Below are 14759 nucleotides of genomic sequence, written 5' to 3' on the forward strand. Positions count from 1 at the left end.
ACACCATATTCAAGTAATTACCTCACTTAATATGTTTTTATTAATATTAGGGACAATATATTGCTTCATATAAAAAAATAAAGTGAGAAGATAAAAACGTGCGTTTATTGCTGCTTTCTTTAGTATGATTGAAACACAGGAATATGAAAGCACCGACTCTAACCGATGATAGCCCCACCATGATCATCAAGTGAACAACACGTGGCCACGGCCAACACCCCTTGTTCGCCAGTAAACTTATCTTCACCATTCATGGCAATGCAGAATTCTCCTTTAGCTTGCGTGCCTAGAAAACAGATGAACAGACAGGGCTAGGATGTATGGAATACCTAAACATAACAGATTGGTCATGTTTAATTAGCAGTTGTATGAAGAAATACTCATTCTGTGTTTTCAATGTGGAGCTATGTTATGTGTAGATGCAAACACAGAATGTGGAAGCAAACGCCATGTGTATGCTTCCAATGTTAAATCTAGTGCAATTAATTCTACAGGTACACTAACTATTCATTGAAAACATAGTATGATTTATATTTCCATTCTACCCGAACAAAATACAACGCCAAAGCCTTTGGTTGTTAGGATGATAGTGAGTGAAGTAGCATAGGTTGATACTAGTGTTTTGAGGAGGTTGCCGACTTGAAGGAATCGCAGCCATTTCAACGTTACTGTGTGCGATAGTGAAGCGTCAATTTCAGTTGTATCTCTGAAACTTGAAATATACTCTATAGGTTAACTTGCGCACTGCCATAATAACTTAAGCATTCGAGGAACTCGGCATTTTGTAATACATATTTTCTGGCATCAAAGACGGAAGTAAAATCGACTGCTTCAATAAGAGATTATTGTAATTTGAAAACACTCGTTGACAATTCAGAATCGAGGTTTATTTTAAAAGTCTTGGTCAAATAAAACGTACGTGTAGTTTTTCTTTAATGCATATGTTATTTTTCATAATAATGACATAGAAATTTGTGTTTCTGTACTTTCAGGATTTGATGCATATGTAAACCCGCGGTATCCAGGGCGGTGAATCTTCATGGCTTTATAAGGAGAATAAATGTGTATATAAATGCTTCTCACTAGGATGATTCATATGAGTAGCATGAACTATATTATATGATATCCAAGTTTCTAAAAGAAAACAAATACCTCCAATAAATGCGCCCGCTGACTTTCCAAAGTCCGCTCGGACGCTACAGCCAAACAGCACAGTTCCCGCATCACAGGCTACAGATGCCTTCTCTCCCTTCTGGAGACTGCTCGGTTTGGACACCAGCGTCTTACAGGACAGTTTGGGGGCAGTACAACAGGCAGCATAAGACCAGGTACCTTCATTTCAAGTTACATCTTTAGCTAGATTTCGCTATATTGTGGTTGGATACCAGTCTTGCATTGATGTCTACCATAAAACGTGAGTGCATTAAACCGGTCCCATTGAATAAAAATCATATTAATATCCTGATCATGCAATTTGAAAGGATGCTCGTAAAACACTTTCAGATATGTTCAGGGTTTTGTTTCTTAAATCAGACATTTCCGATAACATTGTTTCTTGACCTTTTAAAGGACATTAAAGTAACTTAAAATTTCAACGTTACAGTAACTGGTTCGATAATATCACACTGACCTACAGTAGTGCCTTCATTTGAGGCAACACATCCCTTTTGATTGTCCGATGGGAAGGATCCTATCATCTCAGAGTCCCATGTCCAGGCCGTACAGCCTAAATGAGAGAGAGTTATCACATCAATGCTGTTATTAGATAATATACCATTGACAATTTGTCACGAACTCATGGTGACCAGAAACATAGTTCGACTTATCCGGGGTTCGAAACATCCGATTCAACCTTATTTGACTCAGTTGGGTCCATGTGTATCCTCGCCTTCTCCCGTCTCCCCACAACGAGTAAGGACGTCTAAATCAACATCACCTAATGATGCTAATACACGCCGTAGTTACAACAGATTAACGACAATACTCATCATTCACACTTAATTCAGGGGGCGATTCAAATACGAATCTGTCAAACATTTTACACTGTGTAAGGGTATAACAGGTGTCAAGTACCTCATGTGTTTTGTAAGTTGTAAATGTTAGGTGGTCACAAGTGCACCATGAGAGCAGTGTTGTGTTATCTCTGCCATGATAAGATGTAATATGCAAATATAGTGCTGACTGCTGTCAACTCACCTGTGGCAATTTCGGAGTTCAAACAAGTTGTTTCCACTCTCGCATCCACAGACTTGGCAGATGGTCCTGATCCCCTGTAGGTACACTTGATGTTCTTCGTCTTACAGCATCGTGCAACAGCCTGGAGACCTGGTTACGATTCGATATTTATGAAGAATTGGTCAGACAGGTTTTCTTCAAAACATTCAGTCGCTTTAATTAAACAACCAAACCCTTCCTACTCATTTGCAGTATTATTTTATTTGCACAAAGTCTTGGAGTAATCATGATACTATTGTAAATAAAAGCGACAAACGCTAAACTTTTTCCATATTAATTATATTGATTTGTTAAATTAGCAGATGGCCCTGCACTTCTGTAGGTGCACTTTAATTACTTGGTCCTAGAATATCGGCAACAGCTAGAAGACCTGATATGTTGAGGTGGATTATAAGTCACGCAACTTAAATATATATCCACCTCTGGGTCGTTTCCAAACTTGTACTTAGGATATTTAATGAAATTGACCATTTTATTGCCACAGGACAACAGCTACTCTGAATTAGACCTTCGCCCGCGGTTTTGAAAGCAAAGCTGTCTAAGGGGTAATTTCTACAATCGTCATGATGTCAAAGAGATTCCTAAGTATTTTTCGATTGTGTCTTTTTATTTTATTACAAGATAAATGCGAAAGATCTGAACAAATTGAGTATCCATAATTTGTTTGAAAAGGGTATGGCATAAACTCATTCATAGTGCAGAGAAGTTGATTATATTGGTATTGCTTAAAGGAACTGTTCCTTTTCTTCATACCATCGATTCCTTTAAGTCAGCCCAATACATCAGTTGCTATCCGTATAACCATGTCAGAAAGAGTTCACAGGTATTAATTTAAATTAAAAAAAGGATTGTATTATAAGCATGCGTTTATGAAAAACGATCAAATAATGATGACACCCGGTGTTCGCGAAAAGATGAGCGTTTCCTGAACTACCGTTGGCACTCGTCACAAATACATGCAATTTCAATTAGAAAATAGCTTCGTTTTTAAAGCTTTACTGTGGTCTTGAATTGAACCCTGATCAAAGAACTTTTGAGCAAGTCATGTGGCGTTCTTTGAATATCATGCTCACCTTCTTTTGATCGCCAACCATTTACCGCTTTACAAGCCACCCGACCATTTTTAACCTCAATTTCCTCGCCATCACGATACCACTCTCCGTCCTGAAGAAAACCTGATATTATTCTTGAGAAGAAAATTGGTTAACTACAGTTTTCAATTTCACCTGTGTTGATGTTTGAATTATCCAAATATCTATAACAACGAGTACACTACATGTAAACATGAAACACTTAGTAAAATATTCTTCTACCTTTTCCAGAACAGAGAACTGATATACATCACGTCAACTGTCTGTGAAGAAACATATTGTGATTAAATATTTTGAGTTTCTTTTATATATTTTTTGGTTTACCCGCCGCAGGTCCTAAATTTTAGAAAACGAGGAAAACACATACAACACCAGTTTGAATTAGTTGCTCATTTTTATCATTTGAATGAAGAACAATATTGTTTTCAAAGAAACGTCTAAATACAAAAGTTGTTAATATAACTTGTCAATGCAAGAGAATAACCAGCCTATGATCTTCTGCTGAAACATATTCCACTTGGCGTGAAGGGAAAAGGGCTGTGGAAATTATATGAATTGACCACTGACAATCAGTGATAACACCAGGTGTTCGCGAAAAGTGCAAGCCTCTCCTGCCCTAAGCTATCTGCAGAAAAGTCCTATTAATTATACTCAGACACACATACTAATAGTTTTATGAAGAAAATCTAAAAATATATAATAAGAATAAAGAGTTGATTTTGAAACAAACCAACCTTGAATTTTGTATATCACACCGTACAAGCCAAACAGAAAGGCTGAATTTTATCTGGACTTAGAAGACCACCTTTGTGAAACTAAAGTGCAGGAAAAGGGGCTGGCAAACCAAGCATCACATTCAGAGAAAATATCGTCGGCATAATTAGAAAACAACAACATTCAATCCATCAATCGGACATATTTGGGGAGTTGGGTTTAATGCTGCTTGGATCAGTGGTTTAATTATATCAAGGCCTAAACTTATTGATGATAAGTACCTGATGATAACCTGAACAGCCGGTCATCACTTCATCACTCTCGCAGTAAGCATAAGTAGGCTTGTCATCGCCGACGTCAGACACTGCGGACCAGCGGGTGACGCACTGAATGTCGGTGTTATTAGCATCTGATGACATGTGACCAACAATATGCTGGTTGTTATGGGAGACTTGGATAGCATGTGTCACGTGCACGAATGGATCAATAGTTGTTGGGAGTGTCACTTGATCTGAAAAGTTAAGGAATAAATGTATTACTTTCGTTTGTTTGTGTTCTAACGACTAATTCATCAATAGTCCAGATATATGACAACAATCACCCCAAACATTTTTACTCCGTTTGGCATTAGTTTTGGATTTATGAAAGTAATTTCAAGAAAAAAATTCGGACTCTTGATGCCCGTCCTCTGGGGACTAAAGAAATTGAAATTGCACGAGCTTTAAAAAATGACGAAAATTTGCCTTGAATGAAAATAAGAGTTTATCCACCCCTTCACATAACATCTTCCTTAAAAGAAAATGTCCATGCATTATGTCACCAAAATAATTATATTGCAATCATGACATATAGGACTTGTCAATACATTGTGAATTTATACACCCAAATGTTGCAATAGTCTCTTACGGCCATCGCCACTGATGTCCAGGTTGAGTGTGGCATCTGCCTTCCCCAGGTGGAATTCCTGGTACATAACGGGCTTCCCCTTGTAGTTTACTACAATGTCATAGTCTCCCTGGAAGCCATTCACGGAGAAGGACGATCCATCTGAGAGATTCTTAGCTACATGTGTTGACCACTCCTTCTGGACCAGATCAAAGTAACGTTGACCAGCAGCGTTCACCTGCAAGTATATACACCCTTATTTCAATGTGAATCTCCTTTCTGTCCAGTGTCAATTTTATGAGTGAGTGAGCTGGGTTTTACGCCGTTTTGTTATGAAGTATTTCAATAACGAAATTATAATTTTGTTTTATAGATTTAAGTTGTGTTTAGATCGCTTTTGGAAATAGTCCAAGTTCGTTGGTCTTCCTTCCCCATGACGAGCGAACACGTTAACTGCTTGGCTTACCCGACAGCCGTTATGGTTTTCACTTGGTACAATGTGTGAGTCACCGGCTGCTTTGTTGTCTTATCTGCATTGGGTGGGTGGGGGGGGGGGGGGGGGGGGGGGGTGGGGGGGGGGGGGCGGTCGTTAGATACTTTATCAGTGTGTATCTTATTTATCCTTGGCTTTGCCCCTGTTTCATTGTTTGTATAATGACATATTAATGTAAGCTAATTTTCTTAAGTTTGGTCAATCAAAAATTTCATTATATTTTAACACTATATTATAAGAACTCATAACTGTTCATTGGCAATGGAGTGGTGGGGTAGCCTAGTGGTTAAAGCATTCGATCGTCACGTCGTAGGCCCGGGTTCAATTCCCCACATGGGTACAATGTGTGAAGGCAATTGTTCCCCGCGGTGATATTGCTGGAATAGAAGCGAGGTAAACCATACTCATTCAGTCATTAGCATCGTTAGAAAACGTTTACATAAAAATGTAAGAATGTGATTCGTGCCCTCTTAGTGTTTCAGTACCTGTCATCGGCTTACTATACCTTGTGGCTGCCATGGCGGTGGTCGTGGCAGGCATGACAAGTTTATAAACTTATAAACTGCAAGTAGGTTAAGGTCATGGCATTATAAGTAACGCCACGGGATGTGCTGGAGCTCACGCCTCACGTAGTGTTTAGCCACGTAGGATGGACTAAATTTTGATATCTATTCCGAACCATTTGGTCATGATGTGTATATTTCGGCCCATTTGCTTATGATTTTGTAGTTGCTCCCTTGCGTCACGATGTGTACCCAGCTAAGTCTCAGTGTACTGTGTAATACTTCTTGTAGTGGTAAGTAACTATATGCCACTATATCTGATCTAATCTAATCTAGTTCATGCAATCGACCATTGTCTGTATTATGGGCCTACGGCCTTCTTACTGAATAAACTATCTGTCTGTATATCTAACCTAATATTTGCCTCAGTATCTAGACAATCAGTTATTGTAATAAAGTGCTATGCTCAGTTGTTATATTATTTAAGAATATCATAAAAGCTCTTGTTAATTAATCTTACAAAGAAGTTATATCCATTGATGAGTGCGGCGTAAGGGCTTTTCATTTGATGATCCCAGAAGCCCCAGAATATGACGCCTTCCACTGCTGGGTGACTGAAGTAGGTTCTGAGAGCCCAGTCGTACCAGTCCGCCCGGACATTCTCGTCATGGTGCACCAGGTCCATCTCGGTGATCCACAGAGGCAGTCCAACAGATCCCAGGTTGTCCAAACGTCTCTGCAATATCATGTTGCCAACATTTTTATACCAGTACTTCAACCGTCAACTACTATTTCTGCAGTAACATAAAGAGCAACATCAGGGCGATTGCTCAATCTCATTACTATGTACTGTTCTGTGTACATACAGCTTATGAAAGCATAAGCATTTCCTTTCAGTAGCGGTCATTGTGAAAGGTGGAAGTTATATTTACCATTGAACTGTTGAATGGGACTAACTACTGACAATTAATTAAACATAAGGGAGGCAAGGCCTACTTTCAGAAGTGTTGGATCTGGAGGTGTGTAGTCTCTGAAGTGACTCTGGAGACCAAGGCCTCCCAGTCCAACATTAGCCTTTTTGAACTCTTTAGCCTGGGCAACGTAAGCCTGGAAATGAATATTACATATATAAGCAACAGCAAAATAAAACGTTAAATGCTTCAACTACAGATTGTTGGTCGGGCAATTTTGTTGAGAATGGCGATAGTTGGTATTGCACGACTATATGGAAGATACTGAATATTTGCGTAATGGTGTTGTGGTTATGGTGATTATTATGTGACATAAATCGCATAAATGATGTTCTGTGAACAGGCACATAGCAGGCCACCATCATAATGTGAAGTCTACGAAATGTATTATCAACATACATCAGTGACGGCTCCCACGGCAACAACGTCGTAGTCATTGAGGAAGAGCTTGGGCACGGGATCAGCCTTGTGGACCATATCGTAGATCTTCTCCGAGTACAGTGCATCACCTGTTTTCTCTTCATATAACTGACCATGGAGAAGTTCGTTGTTCACGTCCCAGTGACCCAGTCTAACGCATAATTTAAGACATATACTTTCAAATATATTGTTTGAATCTTCTATGTTTGTCCATTTATCAAATATGAATAAACATGTGAGTATAATTGGAATTGTGTGTTGATTGTAAATTACCCTTTTACCATGACCATTCTAAACATGTACATGGCGATAGATACAGTTCACTTACTGTCCCTTTGTGATGCCGGTCATATATTTGACTCTCTCTGCAATGGCTGCTTTCAACATTGTCCCGTTTAAGGCTTCTACCCAACTGGGTGAGTTACCTGGAACTCCCCAGAACATGTTGTGTCCTCGAACTTTCATGCTGTAATATATGAACTGTTATAAATGTCCTAGACAAGTTATGTAATGCATTTGAATAATGGTGAAATAACAGTTTTAGTTGTAGTTTTGAATTCCGTTAAATGCATCCAAAGTTAGTCCACATTGTAAGATACGTACCCACGTTGATTAAGCACCTTCACGGCATCTGTCGCAACTGTGTAGTCAGGTTTATCCTGGAAAGGATGTTTGACAACAGTCATGTGTTTTTAGATATTTAGTCACATTGTGTTTTGCAATAATATTGTTTTTGTATGGTAGTTCTTCTTCGTGAAATTACTTTGCGTGTTGTAAAATCTATAATTGCAAAAGTTTCGATTTTCCTTGATGAACACATAAAATGAAGATATGAACAGTATATACCTTGGTACCTCTGTTGTACTTCCACTTGAAGGATCCTGCTGTCACCCAGTTGAACATAGTATAGACAAAGTTTTGATACTCTTTGTAGCCGTCGTTTATCATATATTCCTCATTTATTACTGACCCAAATCCAAACAGATGTCTTTTGTGGTCAATCTGTAAATCAGAGAGGTTCTTAAAAAATGTCTTAAAGTACGTATGTCACCGGAGAAATTCATGGACTCAGGAATGTACAACTGATTTTTTTCTTTTGTGGAATACAGTAAACTACGGTAAGGACGAACTCAAAAGAACCACTAATTTTAGTTCGTTGTAGACGTAGTTCGTTATATGCATACATACAGCATAACTACAGCAAATAGTCGGGACAAAAACGTAAGTTCGTTATATCCGTCAGTTCGTTATAAGCGTGTTCGTTATAAACGTAGTTTACTGTATCTCATACGCTTACGACCATAACAGGAGTCTCATAGATACATACAAAGAAGCTGTATATTTATATTAAAAACATATGAAGTACAAGTGTATTCTGCAGGGATGTCATTTCCTTTATCCATCATGAACAGAATTATAATATCTAACCTTAACTTCAATATCAGCAGGGTTGAATGATGATGAATGTGTCACTCTGTAAAACACAATGATCCATATGTATTATAGACACATCATCGTTCATGGCACTAACGTGAAATAGAAGTTCTGAGAAAAATGTGTTATATTGAAGTGAGTATATATAGGTTTTCACGCACTGCGCCCATGTTGGGAATCGAACCCGAGTCATCGACGTGACGAGCGAAGGCTTTACCCACTAGGCTACCCGACCGCCGTGTTATATTGTAACACACAGTATCAATTAAAGTCGTGTCTTAACATACACACCATGTCAAAAATACTAATAGGATGCTGGAACTTGATTAGTCGTTACGTTTTGGAAAAAAATATATAGAATTCATATTTTTCTAACAACTGTCACTTCGTGAAAACTCATCTTTTGCTTCAGGCCACTTGGTGAAATTTGGCCTATTTATGTAACAGTATGTATATGATGTTTCTTGAGATTGTTGCAATTGTTTTACATTATACAGTTGTTCCGTTAAGAGAAGGAACCATTACTTGAGAACTGACATTTAAGTTTACCGTTTGGTAGAATTACCTTCAAAAGCCACATGACGTGCCTACATGAATAAGGCGTTTCTTCGTTATAATGCGTTATCAAGTAAAATATACATTGAGTGAATAGGGTATGACAAAAGACCTATTACATGGATTATTACAAACGTACGCGTCCCGCCTGTTTCGTGTATGTCCGGAGCGAAACGTAGTACACATGTAATAATTCATAAGCAATAGACGATAGAAAGAAGGCAGCCCTACTGAACATTGATGTTATTTTTCCTAATCTTCTGTATTCTAGCATCTGCCTCGGCCTTCCAGCTCATGTCCTCGTCCACCGTCTGGAGAGAAGCGTCGTCAACGATGAAGTCGATTCCTGGATCTGGGCCTTGGAAGTACAGGTTGGCCTTGCTGGTGTCTGGTGGTGTATGTGTAAATATACATATTCATGTACATGTAAACATCAAAATGGAAAGCTTTATAAATGGTTAGATATGCATAAAGATTCAGAGTGACAAAACGCTCTCCACAAGTCTGTATGACAAAAAGGATGACTTCAACTTTTCATAGTCAACTTTCCTTCCTTGCCTTTGCTGTCTATATTTCACAACTGTTTAGGTACAATCAAGCATGCTTTTTCTTCCAAGATTTCAAATAGCGTCATACAACTCTTGCTCGGAAGTTGTTTTTTTATCAAGGTGACAACATTCCAGGCCTCAGTAAAGCTTTTCAAATTATTTGTGGAGGACATTTCTAAATGTGACGCATAAGTGAGAGAAATTATGTCGATGCAATTCCCTATTTTGACTTGTACCATATGTTCCCGTGTTTATTCAGGTGAAAAATTGACTTGCCTTTGCATGTGGGTCAGGATACGCACACCTGGTATCATCACTGTTTGAAAGTGATTCATAACTCATGCTCGTGATATAGTCGGATTCGTACAATGGACTCTGTTTTTGCAGAGATTTGTCGCTTATATTTATTTTTATAACAGTAACAGCACAAAATTTAGTTCAACCCTTTTTTCAGAATGGACAGTTGTAGTACCTTGTCTTCCCAACATGAAATCAAATAGTGTGAACAACCCTGCACGGTTAAACCCACAAGGAGCATTTAGTTAAGCCTCTTCGCTAAAGTGAAACCATTCAACGTGTTAGATATTTCAAGTACCGTTTTAAGGAGTATATGTATATGCTAAAAAACGGCACATCCCTTGAACTTACTGGATATAGAATGTTCTGTCATTGTAGATATGTTGACATTGAAGAGGGGGGTAAATTTATTCGATGACGCTTATTATTTGTCGACATTTGCAGCCGACAACATTTTCAGTGATCTCATAAAATCTCATTATAGTTTGATAGCGATCAAAATACAATAAAAACCAATCAAGAATAGTTTGATTAACCTGAAAATATGGAACTAGACACCAGATGATTCCGTCAGTTCAGGACATTATGTATAGTAACTAAATACATTATTGCAACCTCACCACCATACTGGCACCTCAAGAACGACCTCACACAATTGTACGCCTGTAGGCATTCAAAGAGGACTCTTAGGCATGACGTGCTAATGTATAAACCAGTAGGCTACCCAACAGCCCCAACAAAGAATAATGAATGTCATTGTTGAATACTTGAATTGTCTGGGCTTACTTCTTAATGGAGCGGTGAAATCCCCGTCGAGGGTGAACCATCCATTGGCAGACTGAACAAATGGATGTTGAGCGATGTCGTAATAATCCGTTTTACCTGTGTATGATAAAAATCATCATTGGGCTAGGTATGTCTGTATCGTGTCTCATAAAATTGTTAATATTTACTGAATACAAATCATGTTTTTCGTAAAAATTCGCGAAAATCTTGTGTTATCGCTGATTTTCACTGAACCATAAGATAATTGTCTTTCCTCATTCCGCCCGCCACCGCCCCTATTTGTTTACTCTTTTCCCCTACCTACCCTACATTTTGAAAAAAATCCGCAATCTATTTGAAACTAGAATATTATTTTTGAAGTTTCTCAACCCACAGACCTGAATTTTAGGGCAAAACATTCGTAAACAAAAATAAGGAGAAAAAGTCATCAGGATGAGTGATCGCAGCTTTGGATCGAATCTCATGTCATGTCACGGCATGTCAGCTTGATGTGGGAGGTAACCCTAAGCCATGCAGATCTTAGACGTTTACTACTTTGGTGAAACCTGTGAGCACAGGTATAGTGCTGACGAACCCGGGAATATAATCAGGGCGAATCCGGCATTGGAGCCCAAGATGATATGTTTCAGGTATGCCCACGGGGAATCGACACTGCACAGCTAATTGCGGGACCTTAGACAAATGAGACAATCGAGGTAAAATAGTGAGAACAGAGACAGTTATATCTTATTATAGTACACACCGTCATCAGCCCATGTATATGCAATGGTGATCTTGATGGTCTGGAACAACGTCCCTGGGTGATCATTCAGCTGTTTAACACTGGAAGTATAGGCATAACGGCCACCAGGCTGTATGGGAACATCCTGCGCAGGGCCTTGGTAGGACTGTGTTCTGAAACGAATATTACTAATTTGCTATATGCTTCATATATGTGTTGATATCGATGCTAAACAACGATCCCAGCAGGGATTTCTTGTATATGTATGATCTTGAAAACTATTATCACTAGTTCGTACATAACACGATTGTTTGGTTAACATTGCAGAACGTATGTACTATACTATACTGAACAGAACCACATCAACATACATTTACATCAAGCTGTGACCAGTTTAGGTAATTCCACTTCTAGAACAGCATGAAACAACTGGTGTAGTTTTCTATCAATACAATATACCATCAGATTAATAAACTAATGAAACCAGCATCTATTAACTGATCATCTGTCCATATGTTTGTTAATGTAATGCTTATGCAGTGCCATGAAGGATCAGTTGAGAGTCCAGATCCTTTAAAAGCTTTACGTGGCTTTCGTTGGTATATTATACTTTTCATACATTATCTTTGTGTTTTAAAACAATACACTGGTTCAGAGCCTTCAACTTAAAAAAGAAAGTTTCATAATATTGATAAGGTGACATCAAACAATGATCACATTTCAGCGCAACTGATTTGATTATTGTTTTCTTTACAACCATTTTAAGGCGGAAATAGAAAAGGGTACCTTTTCACCTTTTTGTCTTTGCATGTTAACATTTCTTTATGTACAGGTATATGCATTTACACATCATGGGGAACCGATATCGGTTCAGATTAGGTTCTCAGCATACCATGCATAACGAAAAATAAATAAAGCAACAAAATCCTTTCCATTTCTAATAGAAATGCCTGCTTAAAGCAGAGTCGAAAGCACGATTCCGACTATATCATGAACATGTGTATATGAATCACTATCAAATAATGATGATACCAGGTGTTCGCAAAGAGGTCGCCGTATCCTGCCCAACCGATGGCACCCGTCACAAACACATGCAAAGGCAAGTCAATTGTTAACCTGCATAAACACGGGAACACATGGTCAACATAGTCAACATAGGTAATTGCATTGTACATCTTTTTTTGTCACTGATGCGTCAAATTTGGAAATGCGATCCACATGTCTACCATAAAACGTTTTGAATGCTTTACTGAGGCCTTGAATGTTGTAACCTTGATCAAACAATTTCTGAGCAAGAGATGTATGACGCTCTTTGAAATCTTGGTAGAAAGAGCATGTTCGATTGTATCTCAAACGTTGTGCAATGTGAAAGCTGCAATGTGGAGCTGCTGGAATTTGGCTCGACATGAAGGGAACTTTTACTATTGGAAAGTTGAAGTCATCCCACTTGTCATACAGTCTTCTTGTGCAGTGTGTTTTGCATCTCTGAATGTTTATTCATAGATCTAGATATGAAACATAACGTCTCTCAATAAGCAGATTGACAAAACAATATATTTCACGAACTTGAAATTCTTACTGATGAATTTATATGGTAAGGGTTTTGTCGTTTTTATTGACTATAAATATCTATAATCTACGTAAAAATGGACGACCTAGTCCAAATGTCTCCACATTTATTCCACATATAATTTTTTCCATTCCAGATACTGAACCTTATGATAACAAAATCAAGACTATCTAGCCTTATCTATGACTATTGCCTTTCCCTAAGCTTTCAAAATCATATACATTACATATTTAACTATGATATATGTCATAAGACTTTTTAATGTAAATTATCAGCAACCAGTGATCATACAATGTATTGTGGTAATTTTGCTACACTCTGTCCGCTGTATATGTTGCGCTGTAATTGCGTAAATCACTACAAGCAAATGTTGTGCAACACAATGTTTGTTTTGAAGGATAGGGTGGGATAGGGTCCGGATTCCCTATTTTGAAATGTTGAAGTTGCAGTGAACATTTAAATACTGGGATGAAAATTTTCAAACATGTTTAAATGTACGACAACGAGCTTTTCTTTCTTTCGCCCACTTGCAAGTTTTGGACAGCTAGCATGCTGAACTATATAACAATGTTTGATAGGCATTACTTACAAGTTGACGGATGACAAAGTGGAGATAACTTATGGATAACAAGGTTTGGCGGTATAAGGATTTATACCAAAATGTCGCCTTTAAGTAAATAAAGAAGTTCTTTATCGATAAATTATCTCTACTTTTATAACAATGGCTAATATTAGTGAACTAAAAGAGAAAATCGGGTGCCCGTCCTTCACTTAAGATGCGTGTTTTACTCCATGACGGTAAGTCTTTATGTACATCTGCTATGAAAATCAGCTTAAAGAGTTGTTCCTTTTTCAACCTCAAAACACAGCCTGTTTGACACATTTTAGTCTTAAATAATGAAGTCCTAAACATGAATGGCTGGAAATGAGCTAATTTTAGTTTCACAATGATTTGGACATTTTTTCATCATTTCTGAACTAAAGCATATCCCGTGGATCAGTCAGGTTCCCTCTCCTGTCCCTTGTCCTTTCTCAACATGGAATGAAATTGTGTAACCAACCCTGGTCGGGTAACCCACAAGGGACATTCAATGAAGCCTCACCCCCAAAGTATTCATATAGTTATCCCCTTCAGAGAAGAGTTCAAGGACTACTTGTAATTATTGTAGATATGGACATTAAAACAGGACATTTGGATCACTCTCAAATCGTATGGTTAGAACATGTATTATATCCCATTAATTTGATCTTTAATACGTGTATGTATGTGATGAGATACACATATCATGTGACGTCCAGATAAAACAGATGACTTCTGTGGTAATTTACCTTCCAGATACTTTGACAGCATGAGTTCCTCCATGGACGTCATCAGTGATACTAACAAGGTTGAAGCCCCATCCTCCCCAGTTGCCCGACAGATCTGGACTCTCGAATCCTGGGTTTTTCAGCAGCTCGAGTCCAAATGCACTCTGGACAATAAGTAGAGCTAGGACACTGCCTCGAACCATGGCTGCAGCCCAACAAGTGTGACAA

At 38.3% G+C, this 14759-nt stretch overlaps 1 protein-coding gene across 1 annotated transcript; it reads right to left on the reverse strand.

Annotated features, from left to right (window-relative positions):
* Positions 1-86: 86 nt before the first annotated feature.
* On the reverse strand, positions 87-14759 carry LOC139461061 (uncharacterized). Its single transcript, XM_071242614.1, has 18 exons — positions 14553-14759; positions 11675-11826; positions 10933-11028; positions 9533-9689; positions 8741-8786; positions 8159-8314; positions 7916-7971; positions 7641-7778; positions 7292-7463; positions 6918-7028; positions 6442-6657; positions 4947-5163; positions 4322-4551; positions 3309-3399; positions 2197-2325; positions 1631-1726; positions 1153-1332; positions 87-286 (listed from the first exon to the last, which is right to left on the reverse strand). Exons 1-18 carry the CDS (start codon positions 14732-14734, stop codon positions 159-161), a joined length of 2553 nt encoding a protein of 850 aa, XP_071098715.1. The 5' UTR covers positions 14735-14759; the 3' UTR covers positions 87-158.

This window comes from Haliotis cracherodii, unplaced genomic scaffold, assembly GCF_022045235.1.
Source record: "Haliotis cracherodii isolate W230 unplaced genomic scaffold, xgHalCrac1.p SCAF_1, whole genome shotgun sequence".
NCBI lineage: Eukaryota > Metazoa > Mollusca > Gastropoda > Lepetellida > Haliotidae > Haliotis > Haliotis cracherodii.

What these genes read in the sequence shown, in the direction of transcription:
- LOC139461061 (XM_071242614.1), bottom strand. Translation starts at nt 14,734, where the DNA reads ATGGTTCGAGGCAGTGTCCTAGCTCTACTTATTGTCCAGAGTGCATTT. An exon ending in GAACTCCGAAATTGCCACAG is followed by an intron (nt 1,727 to 2,196) that starts GTGAGTTGACAG and finishes TCTCTCATTTAG; the next exon opens with GCTGTACGGCCTGGACATGG. An exon ending in AGCGGGCGCATTTATTGGAG is followed by an intron (nt 287 to 1,152) that starts GTATTTGTTTTC and finishes TCTGTTTTCTAG; the next exon opens with GCACGCAAGCTAAAGGAGAA.